Source organism: Anomaloglossus baeobatrachus, chromosome 5 (assembly GCF_048569485.1).
Source record: "Anomaloglossus baeobatrachus isolate aAnoBae1 chromosome 5, aAnoBae1.hap1, whole genome shotgun sequence".
Lineage (NCBI taxonomy): Eukaryota > Metazoa > Chordata > Amphibia > Anura > Aromobatidae > Anomaloglossus > Anomaloglossus baeobatrachus.
The window spans coordinates 443,347,964-443,364,598 of record NC_134357.1 but is presented as its reverse complement, the minus strand read 5'-3'; the positions used below and the strand labels follow the sequence as shown (position 1 = coordinate 443,364,598).

The 16,635-nt window shown below is 44.8% G+C and overlaps 1 protein-coding gene across 10 annotated transcripts in view; it reads left to right on the top strand.

The window, feature by feature from the left end:
- The window catches only part of KCNQ2 (potassium voltage-gated channel subfamily Q member 2), a 177,466-nt gene that overhangs the window by 115,698 nt on the left and 45,133 nt on the right, over nt 1-16,635 (top strand). For 7 of the 10 annotated variants that reach the window (XM_075350443.1, XM_075350437.1, XM_075350441.1 and 4 more), the window contains exons 8-10: nt 307-401; nt 1,197-1,220; nt 9,043-9,111. In XM_075350443.1, coding sequence (XP_075206558.1) covers nt 307-401; nt 1,197-1,220; nt 9,043-9,111 — 188 coding nt within the window. The remainder of the gene's footprint in view (nt 1-306; nt 402-1,196; nt 1,221-9,042; nt 9,112-16,635) is intronic. The other 3 variants (XM_075350444.1, XM_075350440.1, XM_075350445.1) reach the window with 1 other exon arrangement.

Here is a 16,635-nt window from a genome sequence, read left to right as displayed (position 1 = left end):
GACTGACACCTACTCCTACAACCTGGCATCCAGGAAAAACACCGTCAGGATCTGGCGGTTCTGCCACACGTGCAAAAACCCTACATGATTCACTATTACACATAAAATTACTTGTAAGGGGACAGGGAGGGTTAGTGTGGTACTCTTCCCTTTAATGTGGGACAATCACTTTAGTGGTGACTCAGCTGGAACATGGAGCCCAAAAGTTGTATCCCTCCTATGAATCATTAACAAGATTGTTGATACATTCCTGTCCGAAAAGACATGTCCAACACAAATTTGTAACCCACCTTTCCTTTTCTCTAGGCGTCCTGGAGATTCTACGCCACAAATCTATCCCGCATAGACCTGCACTCCACGTGGCATTATTATGAACGCACTGTGTCCGTGCCAATGTACAGGTAGAAGTTCTAGCCATGTGCCACCCCCAAACAAGGCTCATCCCCCTCCCCCTCACATGTTCCGAGTATTTTTGGGTTTGATTTTTATTTATATTTCACATTTTTGTATCTTTATGATTTTGTTGGGATTATTAATTTTATTCTTCTCTTTGTTTTTGTGCATTTTTTTAATTTTAGTTTGTTTTTTTTTGTTTTCTCATTTGATCCCCTCACCCCTTCCATTATCAGTAGACTTTTGTTGTGTCATATGAACGTATGAAGACGGCTCTTGCATCCGAAGACACTAGGTAACTCTTCACCATGTTCTGGGGTACGGGTGTGGGTAAAACCTGAAATAGGAGACTAACATATCATGGTAGGGATTCTAAATTCAGGTGTGCAGGACTGCAAATTCCAGCATGGCCATAAAATGGTATATAGACTAGTTACATCTGTGCTTGCCCGTGATGGTACTCCATACATTGCTCAAAAATAGAAGCAGTGCTGCCCATTTTTGGCAGATTAATCAGGTATTAATTGGATAGAAATTAGAGTTCCCTTAGACAAGCAGGTTGTTAATATGAAAACTTGATCCCATTGGTCCGGGTATTGGGGGTCTTTAGTTATTTACCAAAATTATGAGAGCCTAGACTATGTATAGTAAAGATCCCATCCATACAGTATGAATATAGTGCTTGCTACACTCTGGCAATCCCTAAAGTGTTTTGCCCACATATTTCCCCCTCGGTTCTAGCACACCAGCAAAATACTTGATCTTTTTTGCTTTTCTCCCCTTCTTTGCTGTTTGACGAGCAGCTCTCAATCATACGGCGCTTCCAGGTATGGCAAAGATATATGTGGAGCGTACTGTCTTCCACCCTTCCCTTGGCATTGTGCTGTTGGTTTGCCATTTTAGCTGTGGTTTGTGTACCCCAGTGACTGTGAAATCTCTGTGACCGTTTTGTGGTGACCTTGTGTGTGCATTAAAAAAATTGGTTTTGGTGACTCTCACGGGAATGAGGGAGTATTTTTATCTAAATTTGTTTAATGGTTACAATACATCTTACCTTCCTGAAGGTGGCCAGGTTGTGCCATATGAGAGCACATCCTAATGTCCCCTAAGGTAATAAGATGTGCTGGTTCAGGCTGCAATATGGCTGTTTAGTGCCATTTTGTAATACCAATTTGGAATACCATGAAGGTTGAATGATGGAATATGGTGACACAGCATGGTTCAAAGTAGAGCGAGGCGTCGGACAAGGCTGCATCTTGTCACTATTTCTCTTCAATTTATATGCAGACGCTATTGCCAGGGAGTCTTGACTTTCCGAAAATGAAGAAGTTAAAATTGCTCTACGAACCATCAAAAATGTTAAATAAACAGACAATACAACATTGATAGCAACAAGTGTAAATGGAATGAAGGACTTATTACCGAGTGTCAAGATGGAAAGCTCAAACTTGGGACTCCTACTCAATACAAAGAAGACAAAGATGTTGACTACTACCACGTACAATTGGGACAAATTCAAGATGGACAGAGACAAAATGGAAGTTGTAAAGGACTTCAACCTATTTGGATCAATAATCACTTAAGATACAGCAGCAACAGTGAAAGTCAATAGGAGAATAGCTATGGGCAAATAAACAATGAAGTCACTAGACAAGATCCTCAAATCGAGGAACAGTTCACTGTTGACGAAGACACAGACCGTACATAGTCTGGTCTTTTCTGTAGTAACCTATGGATGCAAAACATGGATGATAAAGAACCAAGACAGAAGAAGAATCAACGCCTTTGAAATGTGGTGCTGGAGAAGGATGTTATCAATACCATGGATGGTAAGAAGAACAAACAAATCAATCTTGGAATAAATCAAGCCAGACATATCACTCGAAGCAAGGATCACTAAGCTACGACTTGTCTACTTTGGACACATCATATGAAGAGATCAATCACTGGAGAAGGACATCATGGTCGGGGGAAAAGAAGGAACAAGGCGAAGAGGAAGACCAGCATCCCGATAGCTTGATACTATCAAGATAATGACAGAGAAGACCCTGGTGGACCTATCTAGGCTGCACAAGATCTATCTTCCTACAGATCGTTCATCTATCGAGTCGCCATGGCTTGAGATCGAACTGAAAGCCGTTTAAAAAAAAAAAGTGCCATTTTGTAGACTAAACCATTATTCACTTAGACTCTAGCTCCATACCATATGCCACTGGGGGAAGAGTTCTCCTTTTTAAGCATAACCTGGCACTCTTCTCTATTCCCGTAAATTTTTGTTGTGTCTACATCAGTCATGAGATATCTTGTGATTGTGCAATATTTTTACCCATTTGTTGCTTTGTGTTTGTGGCTTGCAGGTTGTCTTTCCATAATTATGCCTCTTTTGGGTGCCAGATCTGTCATGCTTTGTCTTACAGTTACCATTTCTTGGGTGGGGAGGGAGGCAAGGACCGATCGTTACAAACAACTCAACATAGTGGAACAAAAAATGTAGCCAAAGAAAATTCAACACCCCAAGATATGGTGATGTGTCGATCAGTAGTATTAGCCCAGGATGAGATGGCCAATTTGCCAGCCTAATCATTGGCATTGAGTTGAATTCATTTGAGATGGAACAACTGAACAGGCACCTTTTTGCCTTGTGTGATTGGACACTGTCCTCAGCCTTAAGCCTCACTTGGGTTGGTACAGACTGCGATGCATGGTCTGGTCATAGGTGTCCTGACAAAAACTTGACTGCTAGTTCAGGTCAGTAGACCCGTGGGCAGTCTGTGCAGCACGGTCTATACAAAGGCCATAGTTCATTGATGTCTGAATTTGGTCTAGCCCTAGGAGTCAACTGTATTAGACCTGGTATAACTGGCACATCCTCTTTCCTCTAGACTGAGGTTGGCAGATGTTCACTATTCATCACAAAGCAAATCTCATGTCTTGATAGGCCAAATTTTGGAATGTTCTTCCATTTCACAACTTCTGGTGAATTAGTCAAGGACTTTTCCAGTTGATGACCCATGTAGTCTGGTTCTTTTAGTTCTGTGTTACCATCCCTAATGCACTACTCAATTTAACACATTGGAATAGTAGCCCTCAACTATTGGGGGCTTGGATACCCTGAGAGATATTTTTGCTAATAGTCATTGAACATTCTGGGATTCGTTTATGATGGCTCTGTCCATTGAGTATTAAAGTGTATCATACTAAAGATGAAAAAGCGGGAGGGCACAACAAACAAGCTTTGTATCCTAAAAATAAGGAATTTTCTCTGGGATATCTTGAATTGTTTTCTTTGACATGTTCAAAATTTTATAAATGCACAATATAGAATGACAATGAGCAATAAAAATGATTCAAAAAGAGGAATACCAAGGAGAAATCCAAAACATCTGGGTAAACATCTGACTCTATATAATATATAGAATAGATCACTCTGTGTGTAATGACACTATATAATATATAGAATAGATCACTCTGTGTGTAATGACTCTATATAATATATATATGAATAGATCATTCTGTGTGTAATGACACTATATAATATATAGAATAGATCACTCTGTGTGTAATGACTCTATATAATATATAGAATAGATCACTCTGTGTGTAATGACTCTATATAATATATATATGGAGATGTATCACTCAACGTTCAAAGATGTACAGGTGCATCTCAATAAATTAGAATATCATCAAAAAGTTAATATATTTCAATATGGAGATGTATCACTCAACGTTCAAAGATGTACAGGTGCATCTCAATAAATTAGAATATCATCAAAAAGTTAATATATTTCAGTAATTCAATACAACAAGGGAAATGCATAAATTATTTAGAGTCACTACAAACAGTATATTTCTAGTGTTTATTTCTGTTAATGTTGATGTCAATAAAAACTGTAAGTCATTATGTCAGAAAATTAGAATAATTACCACAAAACACCTGCAAAGGCTTCCTAAGCGTTTACAATGGTCTGGTTCAGTAGGCTACATAATCATGGGCAAGACTGCTGACTTGACAGATGTCCAGAAGGCAGTCATTGACACACTCCACAAGGAGGGTAAGCCACAAAAGGTCATTGTTAAAGAAACTGGCTGTTTACACAGTGCTTGCATATTAATGGAAAGTTGAGTGGAAGGAAAAAGCGTGGTAGAAAAAGGTGCACAAGCAACCAGGACAACTGCAACATTGATAGGATTGTTAAGAAAAGGCCATTCAAAAAATTGGGGGAGATTCACAAGGAGTGGACTGCTGCTGGAGTCAGTGCTTCAAGTGCCACCACACACAGACGTATCCAGGACATGGGCTACAACTGTCACATTCAGTTTGTCAAGCCACTCATGACCAATAGACAACGCCAGAAGCGTCTTACCTGGGCCAAGTGGAAAAAGAAGTGGACTGTTGCTCAGTGGTCCAAGGTGTTGTTTTCAGATGAAAGTAAATTTTGCATTTAATTTGGAAATCTAAGTCCCAGAGTCTGGAGGAAGAGTGGAGAGGCCACAATCCAAGCTGCTTGAGGTCTGGTGTGAAGTTTCCACAATCAGTGATGGTTTGGGGAGCCATGTCATCTGCTGGTGTAGGTCCACAAGACCAAGTCAGCACAGCCTTCTACCAGGAAACTTTACATCACTTCATGCTTCCCTATGCCGACAAGCTTTTTGGATATGGAAATTTCATTTTCCAGCAGCACTTGGCACCTGTCCACTCTGCTAAAAGTACCAATACCTGGTTTACTAACCACAGTATCACTGTGCTTGATAGGCCAGCAAACTCGCCTGACCTAAACCTCATAGACCTATGGTGTATCGTCAAGCGGAAGATGAGAGACACCAGACCCAACAATACAGACAAGCTGAAGGCCACTATTAAAGCAACTAGGACTTCCATATCACCTCAGCAGTGCCACAGGCTGATCACCTCCATACCACGCCGCATTGATGGAGTAATTCTTGCAAAAGGAGCCCTGACCAAGTATTGAGGCATTTACTGTACATACCTTTCTGTAGGCTCCAACATTTATGAGTTTAAATAATTTTTTTCAGTTGGTGTTATACAATATTCTAATTTTCTGAGATAATGACTTTTGGGTTTTCATTGGCTGTAAGCCATAGTCATCAACATTAACAGAAATAAACACGTGAAATAGATCACTCTGTGTGTAATGACTCTATATAAGATATAGGAATAGATCAGGAATAGATAACTCTGTGTGTAATGACACTATATAATATATAGAATAGATCACTCTGTGTGTAATGACTAAATAATAAATAGGAATAGATCACTCTGTGTGTAATAACACTATATAATATATAGAATAGATCACTCTGTGTGTAATGACTCTATATAATATATATATGACTAGATCACTCTGTGTGTAATGACACTATATAATATATAGAATAGATCACTCTATGTATAATGACTCTATATAATATATAGAATAGATCACTTTGTGTGTAATGACACTATAATATAGAATAGATCACTCTGTGTGTAATGACTCTATATAATATATAGAATAGATCACTCTGTGTGTAATGACACTATATAATATATAGAATAGATCACTCTGTGTGTAATGACTCTATATAATATATATATGAATAGATCACTCTCTGTGTAATGACACTATATAATATATAGAATAGATCACTCTGTGTGTAATGACTCTATATAATATATATATATATGAATAGATCACTCTGTGCGTAATGACACTATATAATATATAGAATAGATCACTCTGTGTATAATGACTCTATATAATATATAGAATAGATCACTCTGTGTGTAATGACACTATATAATATATAGAATAGATCACTCTGTGTGTAATGACTCTATATAATATATATATGAATAGATCATTCTGTGTGTAATGACACTATATAATATATAGAATAGATCACTCTGTGTGTAATGACTCTATATAATATATAGAATAGATCACTCTGTGTGTAATGACTCTATATAATATATATATGAATAGATCACTCTGTGTGTAATGACTCTATATAACATATATATGAATAGATCACTCTGTGTGTAATGACACTACATAATATATAGAATAGATCACTATGTGTGTAATGACTCTATATAATATATAGAATAGATCACTCTGTGTGTAATGACACTATATAATATATAGAATAGATCACTCTGTGTGTAATGACTCTATATAATATATGTGTTTCACTTTTGTATTGAATTACTGAAATAAATTAACGTTTTGATATTCTAATTTATTGAGATGTATATGAACACATATATAATGCAGGTTCAGAGTTATATGATTAGGCTGGGGCCACACGGAGATTACTGCGATCCCCTCGCATGACACTCGGCTCGTGCTGGCAGTACAGCATAGCCGAGTGTCATGCGAGTGTCCCTGGGACTGAGGTCTGATTGTGTGAGAGGACCCCAGCTGCAGGGGGAGGGCCGGCACTGAGGAGGGGAGGGAGGGATTTAGCTCCCTCTCTCCTCAGTTGCCGGCTATTGCCTGCCATTCTTGCACTGCATTCACGGTACACCGGTGTACCGCGAATACAGTGCGATTTTTCTCTCGCCCCATTGACTTGAATGGGTGCGAGAGAAACAATGATCGCATTACAATCGCAGCATCAGTCTGATTAGGGCTGAGAAAATAATCGCTCCTGTGCGCTGATACACTGGCTAATATTGGTCCGAGTTGAATACAATTTTTTATCGTACTCCACTCGCACCGTTTTTCTCGTTGTGTGTCTTAGGCATTAAAATAATTGATTTCAACACGATAGCTAGTAGTCAAAGTAGATGAAACACACCATGTAATGTGTGGAAGTAGCTATACATGAAACATAAAGACCATTCAAAGTAGATGACAGTGTGATTAAATAAACAATAGAATAGAATAACCATGTAAGGGCAGCTTCAATGGTAATATGTAGTTACAGATAAGGCTGGGAAAGTCCTCAATCAATCCAAATAGAGGAAAACCTGAATACAAGTACAGTAAATCAATGAAATAGCTTACCCATAGTGGAAAAAATGCTGATGCCAAGACCAGGGAAGAATTTCAATGCGCGTTTCGCATTTGCTTCATCAAGGGGAGTGAAAGCAAATCCAAAAGAGGTTCATTGCTCATTGTTATTCTATATTGTGTATTTAAAGCAATACTATTTTGTATTTTCACTAATCTTTATTTCTATATCCCCAACATATTCCGCAGTGCTTTACAATTCAGAGGATCAGAATCCAAGAACTATTTAGAATATACATTATTTTCCGGCGTATAAGACGACTTTTTAACCCCTGAAAGTCCTCTCAAAAGTAGAGGGTCGTCTTATATGCCGAGTGTCGTCTTACACGACGGTGTACGGTGCTGCATGAGCCCATTGATTGGTAATGCCCTTCTACCGGTCCCCTTCTTACACACAATAAACATTATTCTCACCTGTCCTCCCTTCCCACGGTGCCTTCAGCTTCTTCTTGCAGACTGCAGGCCCATAGACCTCTCCGCGATCGTGTCCTGTACACGGGGCTTCCGCCGCTGCCATCATGGATTTACTGCAGTTGAATGCTTTGCAGTGCCATAAGACATTCAACTGCAGTAAAGCACTGACAGTAGTGGCGGCCCTGTGTACAGGATACGATCATGGAGGGGTCTATGGGACTGCGGTCCGCAAGAAGCACTCCTCCATGATCGCATCCCATACACGGGGCTGCTGCTGTCAGTGCTTTACTGCACATGAATGCTTTATGGCACCACAAAGCATTCAACTGCAGTAAAGCCATGACGGCAGACAGCAGCCCCGTGCATCAGGCGCTATCACGGAGGGGTCTATGTGCCTTGCGGTCTCCAAGAAGCAGCTGAGGTCACTGCGGGAATGGAGGAGAGGTGAGAATAATGTTTTTTGTGTGTAAACAACGGCATAATAGGGGACAAGAAGGTAGGTGGGCATTACTAAAGCATGGGCTCATTACTATAATTGGGGACAAGGATGAGCACATTACTAAACAATGGGCCCATTACTGCAGGGGACATTACTAAACAATGGGCACATTACTCGGGTAGGCTTATATGCGGTATATCACAAACTCTAGATTTTAACTGGAAAAGTTGGGGGTCGTCTTAGATGCCGGAAAATTTGATAGTTAACCATTTTGTGTTGACACTCAGGTCATTCTCTTGTAGGAGTTCATTCTTTGACTACTTTGGCCCATCTTTATATACTGTAGAGGGGGATCATGCTGCCATTTTGACAATATGTTCCCAGCCAGAATACATTTTATATGTTCTGTGAATTTTTTTATACATCTTCATGAACTTAGTAAACCAGATTTTAAGATGTTCACCATTCAGTGAAATCCTTTAGCCAGTTGGTGACCCATAGAAAGATTGTGCCTCTAGCCCATTCATTCCTACTTGTTCATGTAACATTTTGAAAAATATTTACCGCTCTGCCCCACCATAATGGAAGGTTGCCATACATCATCATATTTCATTGGTAATAATAATAATCAGTAGGAATCATTTAACTCTTTGAAAACTCATCTGTACAGACAACGTCAAAAAAGAGCGAAACAAAAAATTAACAACTCAACAACAGTAATAAAACTTTTTGATTATTATACTTTACTGACATCCTACCTTCTGTATCCCTTTTAAGGCTGATCCCACCACTGAATCAACTGGACCTTCTAAGGAACCTGAAGAGCAAATCGGGACTAACATTCAGGTCAGATGTGCCAGTGGGGAGTTTTCATGGGGGTTGGTCAATAAATCTAAGCATTTTTTTTACAAAGTCTGATAATTTTAATGAGGGTCTGAGCTATGTGGTGCCTTAACACCCCCAACCATGGTCATGTCTAACCAGTTGTGCCCAAACTCGATTACCTATCCTGCAATGATTGTGTATCTATGTTAGGGTCATCGTCATAGTGACATTACCAATGTTGGTTGCGGTAGTCTAGCTTTGCATTCCGTCCGTCTACATGTGACGTGTCATATCAGAGTCCAGTTTTATCACTTAAAAGGAACCTGTCGCCAGATTTGGCGCCACCACCACTGAGCTCTTATATACGGCATTCCAGAATACTGTATATAAGAGCCCAGGCCTCGCTGTAGAACGTAAAAAGCCCCCCATTTTTTATAATACCTGGGGGGGGGTCCGGTCTGATGGGTGTCCCTGCTCTCCGGTCCGGTGCCTTCTCTGTGCCACGATCGCCATCCTCCTTCTTCTGAGGCCCATGTGCATGACCCATCCTACGTAACGCACAAGAGCAGGCATTGAGGTTCTGTGCAGGCACACTTTGATCTGCCATTTTCAGGGCAAATCATAGTATTGTAGTGCACATGTGCGGTCTTTAACCTTTTCTCGCGTTTGCGCATTACAGTACTTTGATCTGCTCTCTGCAGGGCAGATCAAAATGTGCCTGCGCAGGACACAGTGTCAGCCTGGGCTGGATAGAAGGAGGACAGAAATCACAGCAGAGAGGAGGCACCAAACTGGAGAGAGGAGGCGCCGTACCGGAGAGCAACGACACCCATGGGACCGGCCCACCACCAGGTGAGTATTATAACAGTGTTTTTTACATTATACAGAGCGTCCTGGGCTCTTATATACAGTAATCTGCACCATCAAAAAAGTTGATTGCAAAACCTTGTGGCAATTTTAAAAAACAAACAAAACACATCTGGCTATGGGGCGTGGGGATCAGCTCTTTACTGCTCCCATACACATGAATGGAGAAAATTCTGCACACGCGGCCACCGACTTGTTCCTTGAGATGACTCCGGGTCGCTGTTTTCCAGATGGATACATTGGTATACCGTAAATGTCCCAGATGGGTCAGGGGTTCTTTTGCACTTTGTGTTAGGAGCCTTTTGCATGCCGGTTTCCTCATTTATTGCATGGGGACATCCAACGACTGCAAGAATCACCTCGGAGGTCAGACTGACAAAGCCGTGTGTGTGAATCCAGTTTAACCCATTAACGGCCGTGACATGAATTACAATGTGCCGACAAAAACGAAGAAGAATTGGGGTATAAATATTAATTCATCCTGAAATATTCAGCAAGAACCATCCCGGATTTGCTTTTGATGCCCTGCGTCCAGGCTCGATCATGCTGAGAATTTTTTGGTGAATTATTTACTGGGTGACATCGGGTCAGTTTTAGCTTTTTTTTTTTCTTCTTAAAGCACGGCCAAGTTTGTGTTCAGCTTCCAAGGCGATCAGTATGCGGTTTCCATGGCTACGGGCGAGTGCGGTTACCATGCCAACATCTCCCTCTCCTCCTGTGAGTCATCCTCACATTCGATGCATGCGAGGAGAACGGCACCAGGACTCCCCGATGACCCAGGAAAACGCAGATATAGGGTCCCCTCTCACCCCTCTCTTGTTTAAGTGTCAGTGGTTGTTGAGGAATTGGAACATTTTGCACATGTAACCCCCTGCTGTTTTCTTACCCCACCTCCCCCCTTATCGTAATAAAGCGAGACTGCCGAAAATATGATCACAATTTAATATACCTTTACACATTTTTGTTTTCTTTGTATTAACTTTTTTTTTTACATATACAGTACTGTGCAGAACTTTTAGGTAGGTGTGGTGAAAATATTCCAAATTAACAATGCTTTCAAAAATAGAAGTGTTAATTAGTTTATCTTTAGCAATAAATAGAATACAAAGTGAATGAACAAAAGAGAAATGTACATCCCATCTCTATTTGCTGTGACCGCATTTTGCCTTGAAAACACCATCAGTTCTCCTCCGGTCACTTACACAGATACTGAAGGAACTCGGAGGTTTTTACAAACATCTTGGAGAACCAACCTCAGATCTTCTGTAGCTGTGGCCTGTCCTTATTTCTTCATGTAATCCTAGACATAATAATATTTATTCACTTATATAGCACCATTAGTTCCACAGCGCTTTACATACATTGGCAACACTGTCCCCATTGGGCTCACAATCTAAATTCCCTATCGGTATGTTTTTGGAGTGTGGGAGGAAACCGGAGTACCCGGAGGAAACCCACACAAACACAAGGAGAACATACAAACTCCTTGCAGATGTTGTCCTTGGGGGCATTTGAATCCAGTGCTGCAAGACTGCAGTGCTAACCACTGAGCCACCGTGCCGCCCACCATACCTGATGATATTGAGATCAGTGCTCTGTGTGGGCCATATCATCACCTCCTGGACTCCTTGTTCTTCTTTACACAGAAGATTGTTCTGAATGACGTTTGAAGTGGTTCTACTGCAGAATAAATTTGGATCGAATCAGACGCCTCCCGGATTGTATTGCCAGATGTTTAATTAGCTACGTATTTTGCAGTTTTGAGGACACCATTAATCCTGACCAAATTTCCAACTCCATTTGCTGAAATGCAGCCCCATATTTGCAAGCACCCTCCACCATGCTGCACTGTTCCTGGAGACACTCATTGTACTGCTGTCCAACCCTTTGGTGAACTCTTTTTTGTTATAGCCAAATATTTTACATTTTGACTCGTCAGTCCTGAGCACCCGCGGCCATTTTTCTGCTGCACCCTAGTTCCTCTGTTTTCATGCATAGCATAGTCGAGTCACGTGGCCTTGTTTCCATGTCAAACGTATGGATTTTTGAAGACCGCTTCTGACCAGAGTTGTCCAAACAGTAGATGAGTATAGCTGGGTCCCACTGGTTGCTGCCAGTTCTGAGCTTAATGGTGCTGCTGGACATCTTCTGATTTCGAAGGGAATTAAGCATAATGTGTCTTTCATCTATTGTACGAAGTTTCCTTGGCCGACCACCGTGTCTACAGTCCTCCTCAGTATTGCTTATTTCTTTGTCGCTCCATTGGGAGACCCAGACAATTGGGTGTATAGGCTATGCCTCCGGAGGCCGCACAAAGTATTACACTAAAAGTGTAAAGCCCCTCCCCTTCTGCCTATACACCCCCCGTGCTCCCACGGGCTCCTCAGTTTTTATGCTTTGTGCGAAGGAGGCAGACATGCACGCACAGCTCCACAGATTGGTCAGCAGCAGCTGCTGACTATGTCGGATGGAAGAAAAGTGGGCCCATATAGGGCCCCCAGCATGCTCCCTTCTCACCCCACTCTTGTTGGCGGTGTTGTTAAGGTTGAGGTATCCATTGCGGGTACGGAGGCTGGAGCCCACATGCTGTTTTCCTTCCCCATCCCCCTTAGGGCTCTGGGTGAAGTGGGATCCTATCGGTCTCCAGGCACTGAGACCGTGCTTCATCCACAACTCCAGAGGAGCCTGCTGGATAGGAGCCGGGTATCGTTCAGGGACATGGCCCTGCTACTTGGAGGTACTCTGTGTCCCCGTAGGGACCGCGCACAGCAACACTCCAGCATTGCTGGGTGTGCTAGTGCACCGGGGACCGCGGCGCTGACCGGGTTAAATGTGCCATTACACACTCAGCGTCGCTGAGTGTGTTTGTGTATGGGGACTACCGCGCTGACCGCCGCTGCCATGGTTAACACTGCGGCGCGGCTGGGACTTGTAGTGCGCCGTGGACTTCCGCGCCGGCCGCGCTTATACGGCGGCCGCGCTTATTACTCGAGTCCCCGGCTTTTGCGGCCTAGTCTTTTTTCCTCCCGCCCCCAGCCCTGACAGGCAGGGGAAGGGCGGGACGCTGTACAGACGAGCAGCAATGAGGGCTGGAGCATGCTTTGCATACTCCATCCCCCTCACTGTGCACAGTGGGGCACCAGTTCCCGCACTTTCTGGGTCACGCCCACGGCTCCCTCCTCTCCTCAGGACGCCGGCAGCCATTCCTGTCAGCTCCTCGGACGCTGCAGAGGGGGACAAATTCTGGGAGACCCAGGCAGGGATTCTGGTGGCCTCACAACCGCTTTAAGCGGGTGGTAAGCAGCACCTGTGGTGCTAGCCCCATTGGGCAGAAGTGTAATTATAAATTATATGTTTATAGTATATACTTTACACTGTATGGTGCACAGTTGATTCTGGCTATATACCCTATTGTGTTGCTCAGGGAAGACAATAGCATGGCGCCCACAAAAGGCAGGGGTGCCAAAACACAGGCTTACTATGCTGCCTGCGCCGCATGTACGACGCCGCTACCGGCAGGTTCCACTGACCCTCATTGTGTGCTCTGCTCGGCCCCTGCTGCACTTGCTCAGCTGGAGCCTCTGCTAAGAGGGGCCCAGGGGGAGCCACCTGCTGACACTATCCAGGTGACAGGGACGGAGTTTGCAGTCTTTAAGGATAAACTCTCTGAAACTATGGCTAAGATACTAGAAGCCTTGCAGTCCAGACCGGTATCTCAGCACAGGGACACTGTTGAATCATTGTTCCCTGGCCCCCCTCATTTGGACCAACAATGTCCCCCCGGGGTATCTCATAGATCCCAGGCTGGGGGCTCTGACACGGACCCCAGCCCCAGACTGATTAAGCGAGCTCGCTTGGAAATTCCCTCGACATCATCATATTGTTCAGGGTCTCAGCGGGGGGAATCTCTGGTTGATGACGCGGAGACAGCTGATCAGGATTCTGATCCTGAGGCCACTCTCAATCTAAATACTCCGGACGGGGACGCCATAGTGAACGATCTTATTGCGTCCATCAATCAAATGTTGGATATTTCTCCCTCAGCTCCTCCGGTGGAGGAGTCAGCTTCTCAGCAGGAGAAATTCCGTTTCAGGTTTCCCAAGCGTACACCGAGTATGTTTCTGGACCACTCTGATTTCAGAGAGGCAGTCACCACGATTGTCCAGATAAGCGTTTTTCTAAGCACCTTAAGGATACACGTTATCCCTTTCCCCCTGACGTGGTCAAAGGTTGGACTCAGTGTCCCAAGGTGGATCCTCCAATCTCCAGACTGGCGGCTAGATCCATACTTGCAGTGGAAGATGGGGCTTCACTCAAAGATGCCACTGACAGGCAGATGGAGCTCTGGTTGAAATCCATCTATGAAGCTATCGGCGCTTCTTTTGCCCCAGCATTCGCAGCCGTATGGGCGCTACAAGCTATATCGGCAGGTCAAGCGCAAATTGACGCAGCCACACGCACTTCCGCGCCGCAGGTGGCGTCCATAACCGCTCAGACGTCGGCATTTGCGTCTTACGCTATTAATGCTGTCCTGGACTCTGCGAGCCGTACGGCGGTTGCATCCGCCAATTCGGTGGTACTCCGCAGGGCCTTGTGGCTACGGGAATCGAAGGCAGATTCTGCTTCCAAAAAGCGCTTAACCAGTTTGCCAATTTCTGGCGACCGATTGTTTGGCGAGCGTTTGGATGAAATCATCAAACAATCCAAGGGAAAGGATACATCCTTACCCCAGCCCAAACCGAAGATACCCCAACAGAGGAGGGGGCAGTCGAGGTTTCGGTCCTTTCGGGGCGCGGGCAGGTCCCAATTCTCCTCGTCCAAAAGGCCTCAGAAAGATCAAAGGAACTCTGATTCATGGCGGTCTAAGTCACGTCCTAAAAAGACCACCGGAGGTGCCGCTACCAAAGCGGCTTCCTCATGACTTTCGGCCTCCTCAATCCGCATCCTCGGTCGGTGGCAGGCTCTCCCGCTTTTGCGACACCTGGCTGCCACGGGTAAAAGACCGTTGGGTGAGAGACATTCTGTCTCACGGTTACAAGATAGAGTTCACCTCTCGTCCCCCGACTCGATTCTTCAGGTCATCTCCGCCTCCCGAGCGAGCCGTGGCTCTTCTGCAGGCGCTGAGCACTCTGAAGGCAGAAGGAGTGGTGGTCCCTGTTCCTCTTCAGCAACAGGGTCACGGTTTTTACTCCAACCTGTTTGTGGTCCCAAAGAAGGACGGGTCTTTCCGTCCTGTCCTGGACCTGAAACTGCTCAACAACCATGTAAAGACCAGGCGGTTCCGGATGGAATCCCTCCGCTCCGTCATCGCCTCAATGTCCCAAGGAGATTTCCTTGCATCGATCGATATCAAAGATGCTTATCTCCACGTACCGATTGCTCCAGAGCACCAGCGCTTCTTGCGCTTCGCCATAGGAGACGAACACCTGCAGTTCGTGGCACTGCCGTTCGGCCTGGCAACAGCCCCACGGGTTTTCACCAAGGTTATGGCTACTGTAGTAGCGGTCCTCCACTCTCAGGGTCACTCGGTGATCCCTTACTTGGACGATCTGCTGATCAAGGCACCCTCTCAAGAGGCATGCCAACACAGCCTCGACGCTACTCTGGAGACTCTCCAGAGTTTCGGGTGGCTCATCAATTTTCCAAAGTCAAATCTGACACCGGCCCAATCGCTGACATATCTTGGCATGGAGTTTCATACCCTCTCAGCGATAGTGAAGCTTCCGCTGATCAAGCAGCGTTCACTACAGAAAGGGGTACAATCTCTCCTTCAAGGTCAGGCACACCCCTTGAGGCGCCTCATGCACTTCCTGGGGAAGATGGTGGCAGCAATGGAGGCAGTCCCTTTCGCGCAGTTTCACCTGCGTCCTCTTCAATGGGACATCCTACGCAAATGGGACAGGAAGCCGACGTCCCTCGACAGGAACGTCTCTCTCTCTCAGGCGACCAAAGCTTCCCTTCGGTGGTGGCTTCTTCCCACTTCATTATCGAAGGGGAAATCCTTCCTGCCCCCATCCTGGGAGGTGGTCACGACGGACGCGAGTCTGTCAGGGTGGGGAGCGGTTTTTCTCCACCACAGGGCTCAGGGTACGTGGACCCAGCAAGAGTCCTCACTTCAGATCAATGTTCTGGAAATACGGGCAGTGTACCTTGCCCTGAAAGCGTTCCAGCAGTGGCTGGAAGGCAAGCAGATCCGAATTCAGTCGGACAATTCCACAGCGGTGGCATACATCAACCACCAAGGCGGCACACGCAGTCGGCAAGCCTTCCAGGAAGTCCGGCGGATTTTGATGTGGGTGGAAGCCACGGCTTCCACCATCTCTGCAGTTCACATCCCAGGCGTGGAAAACTGGGAAGCAGATTATCTCAGTCGCCAGGGCATGGACGCAGGGGAATGGTCCCTTCACCCGGACGTGTTTCAGGAGATCTGTTGCCGCTGGGGGGTGCCGGACGTCGACCTCATGGCGTCCCGGCACAATAACAAGGTACTGACGTTCATGGCACGGTCTCAAGATCCCAGAGCTATGGCGGCAGACGCCTTAGTTCAGGATTGGTCGCAGTTTCAGCTCCCTTATGTGTTTCCTCCGCTGGCACTGTTGCCCAGAGTGTTACGCAAGATCAGGGCCGACTGCCGCCGCGTCATCCTCGTCGCTCCAGACTGGCCGAGGAGGTCGTGGT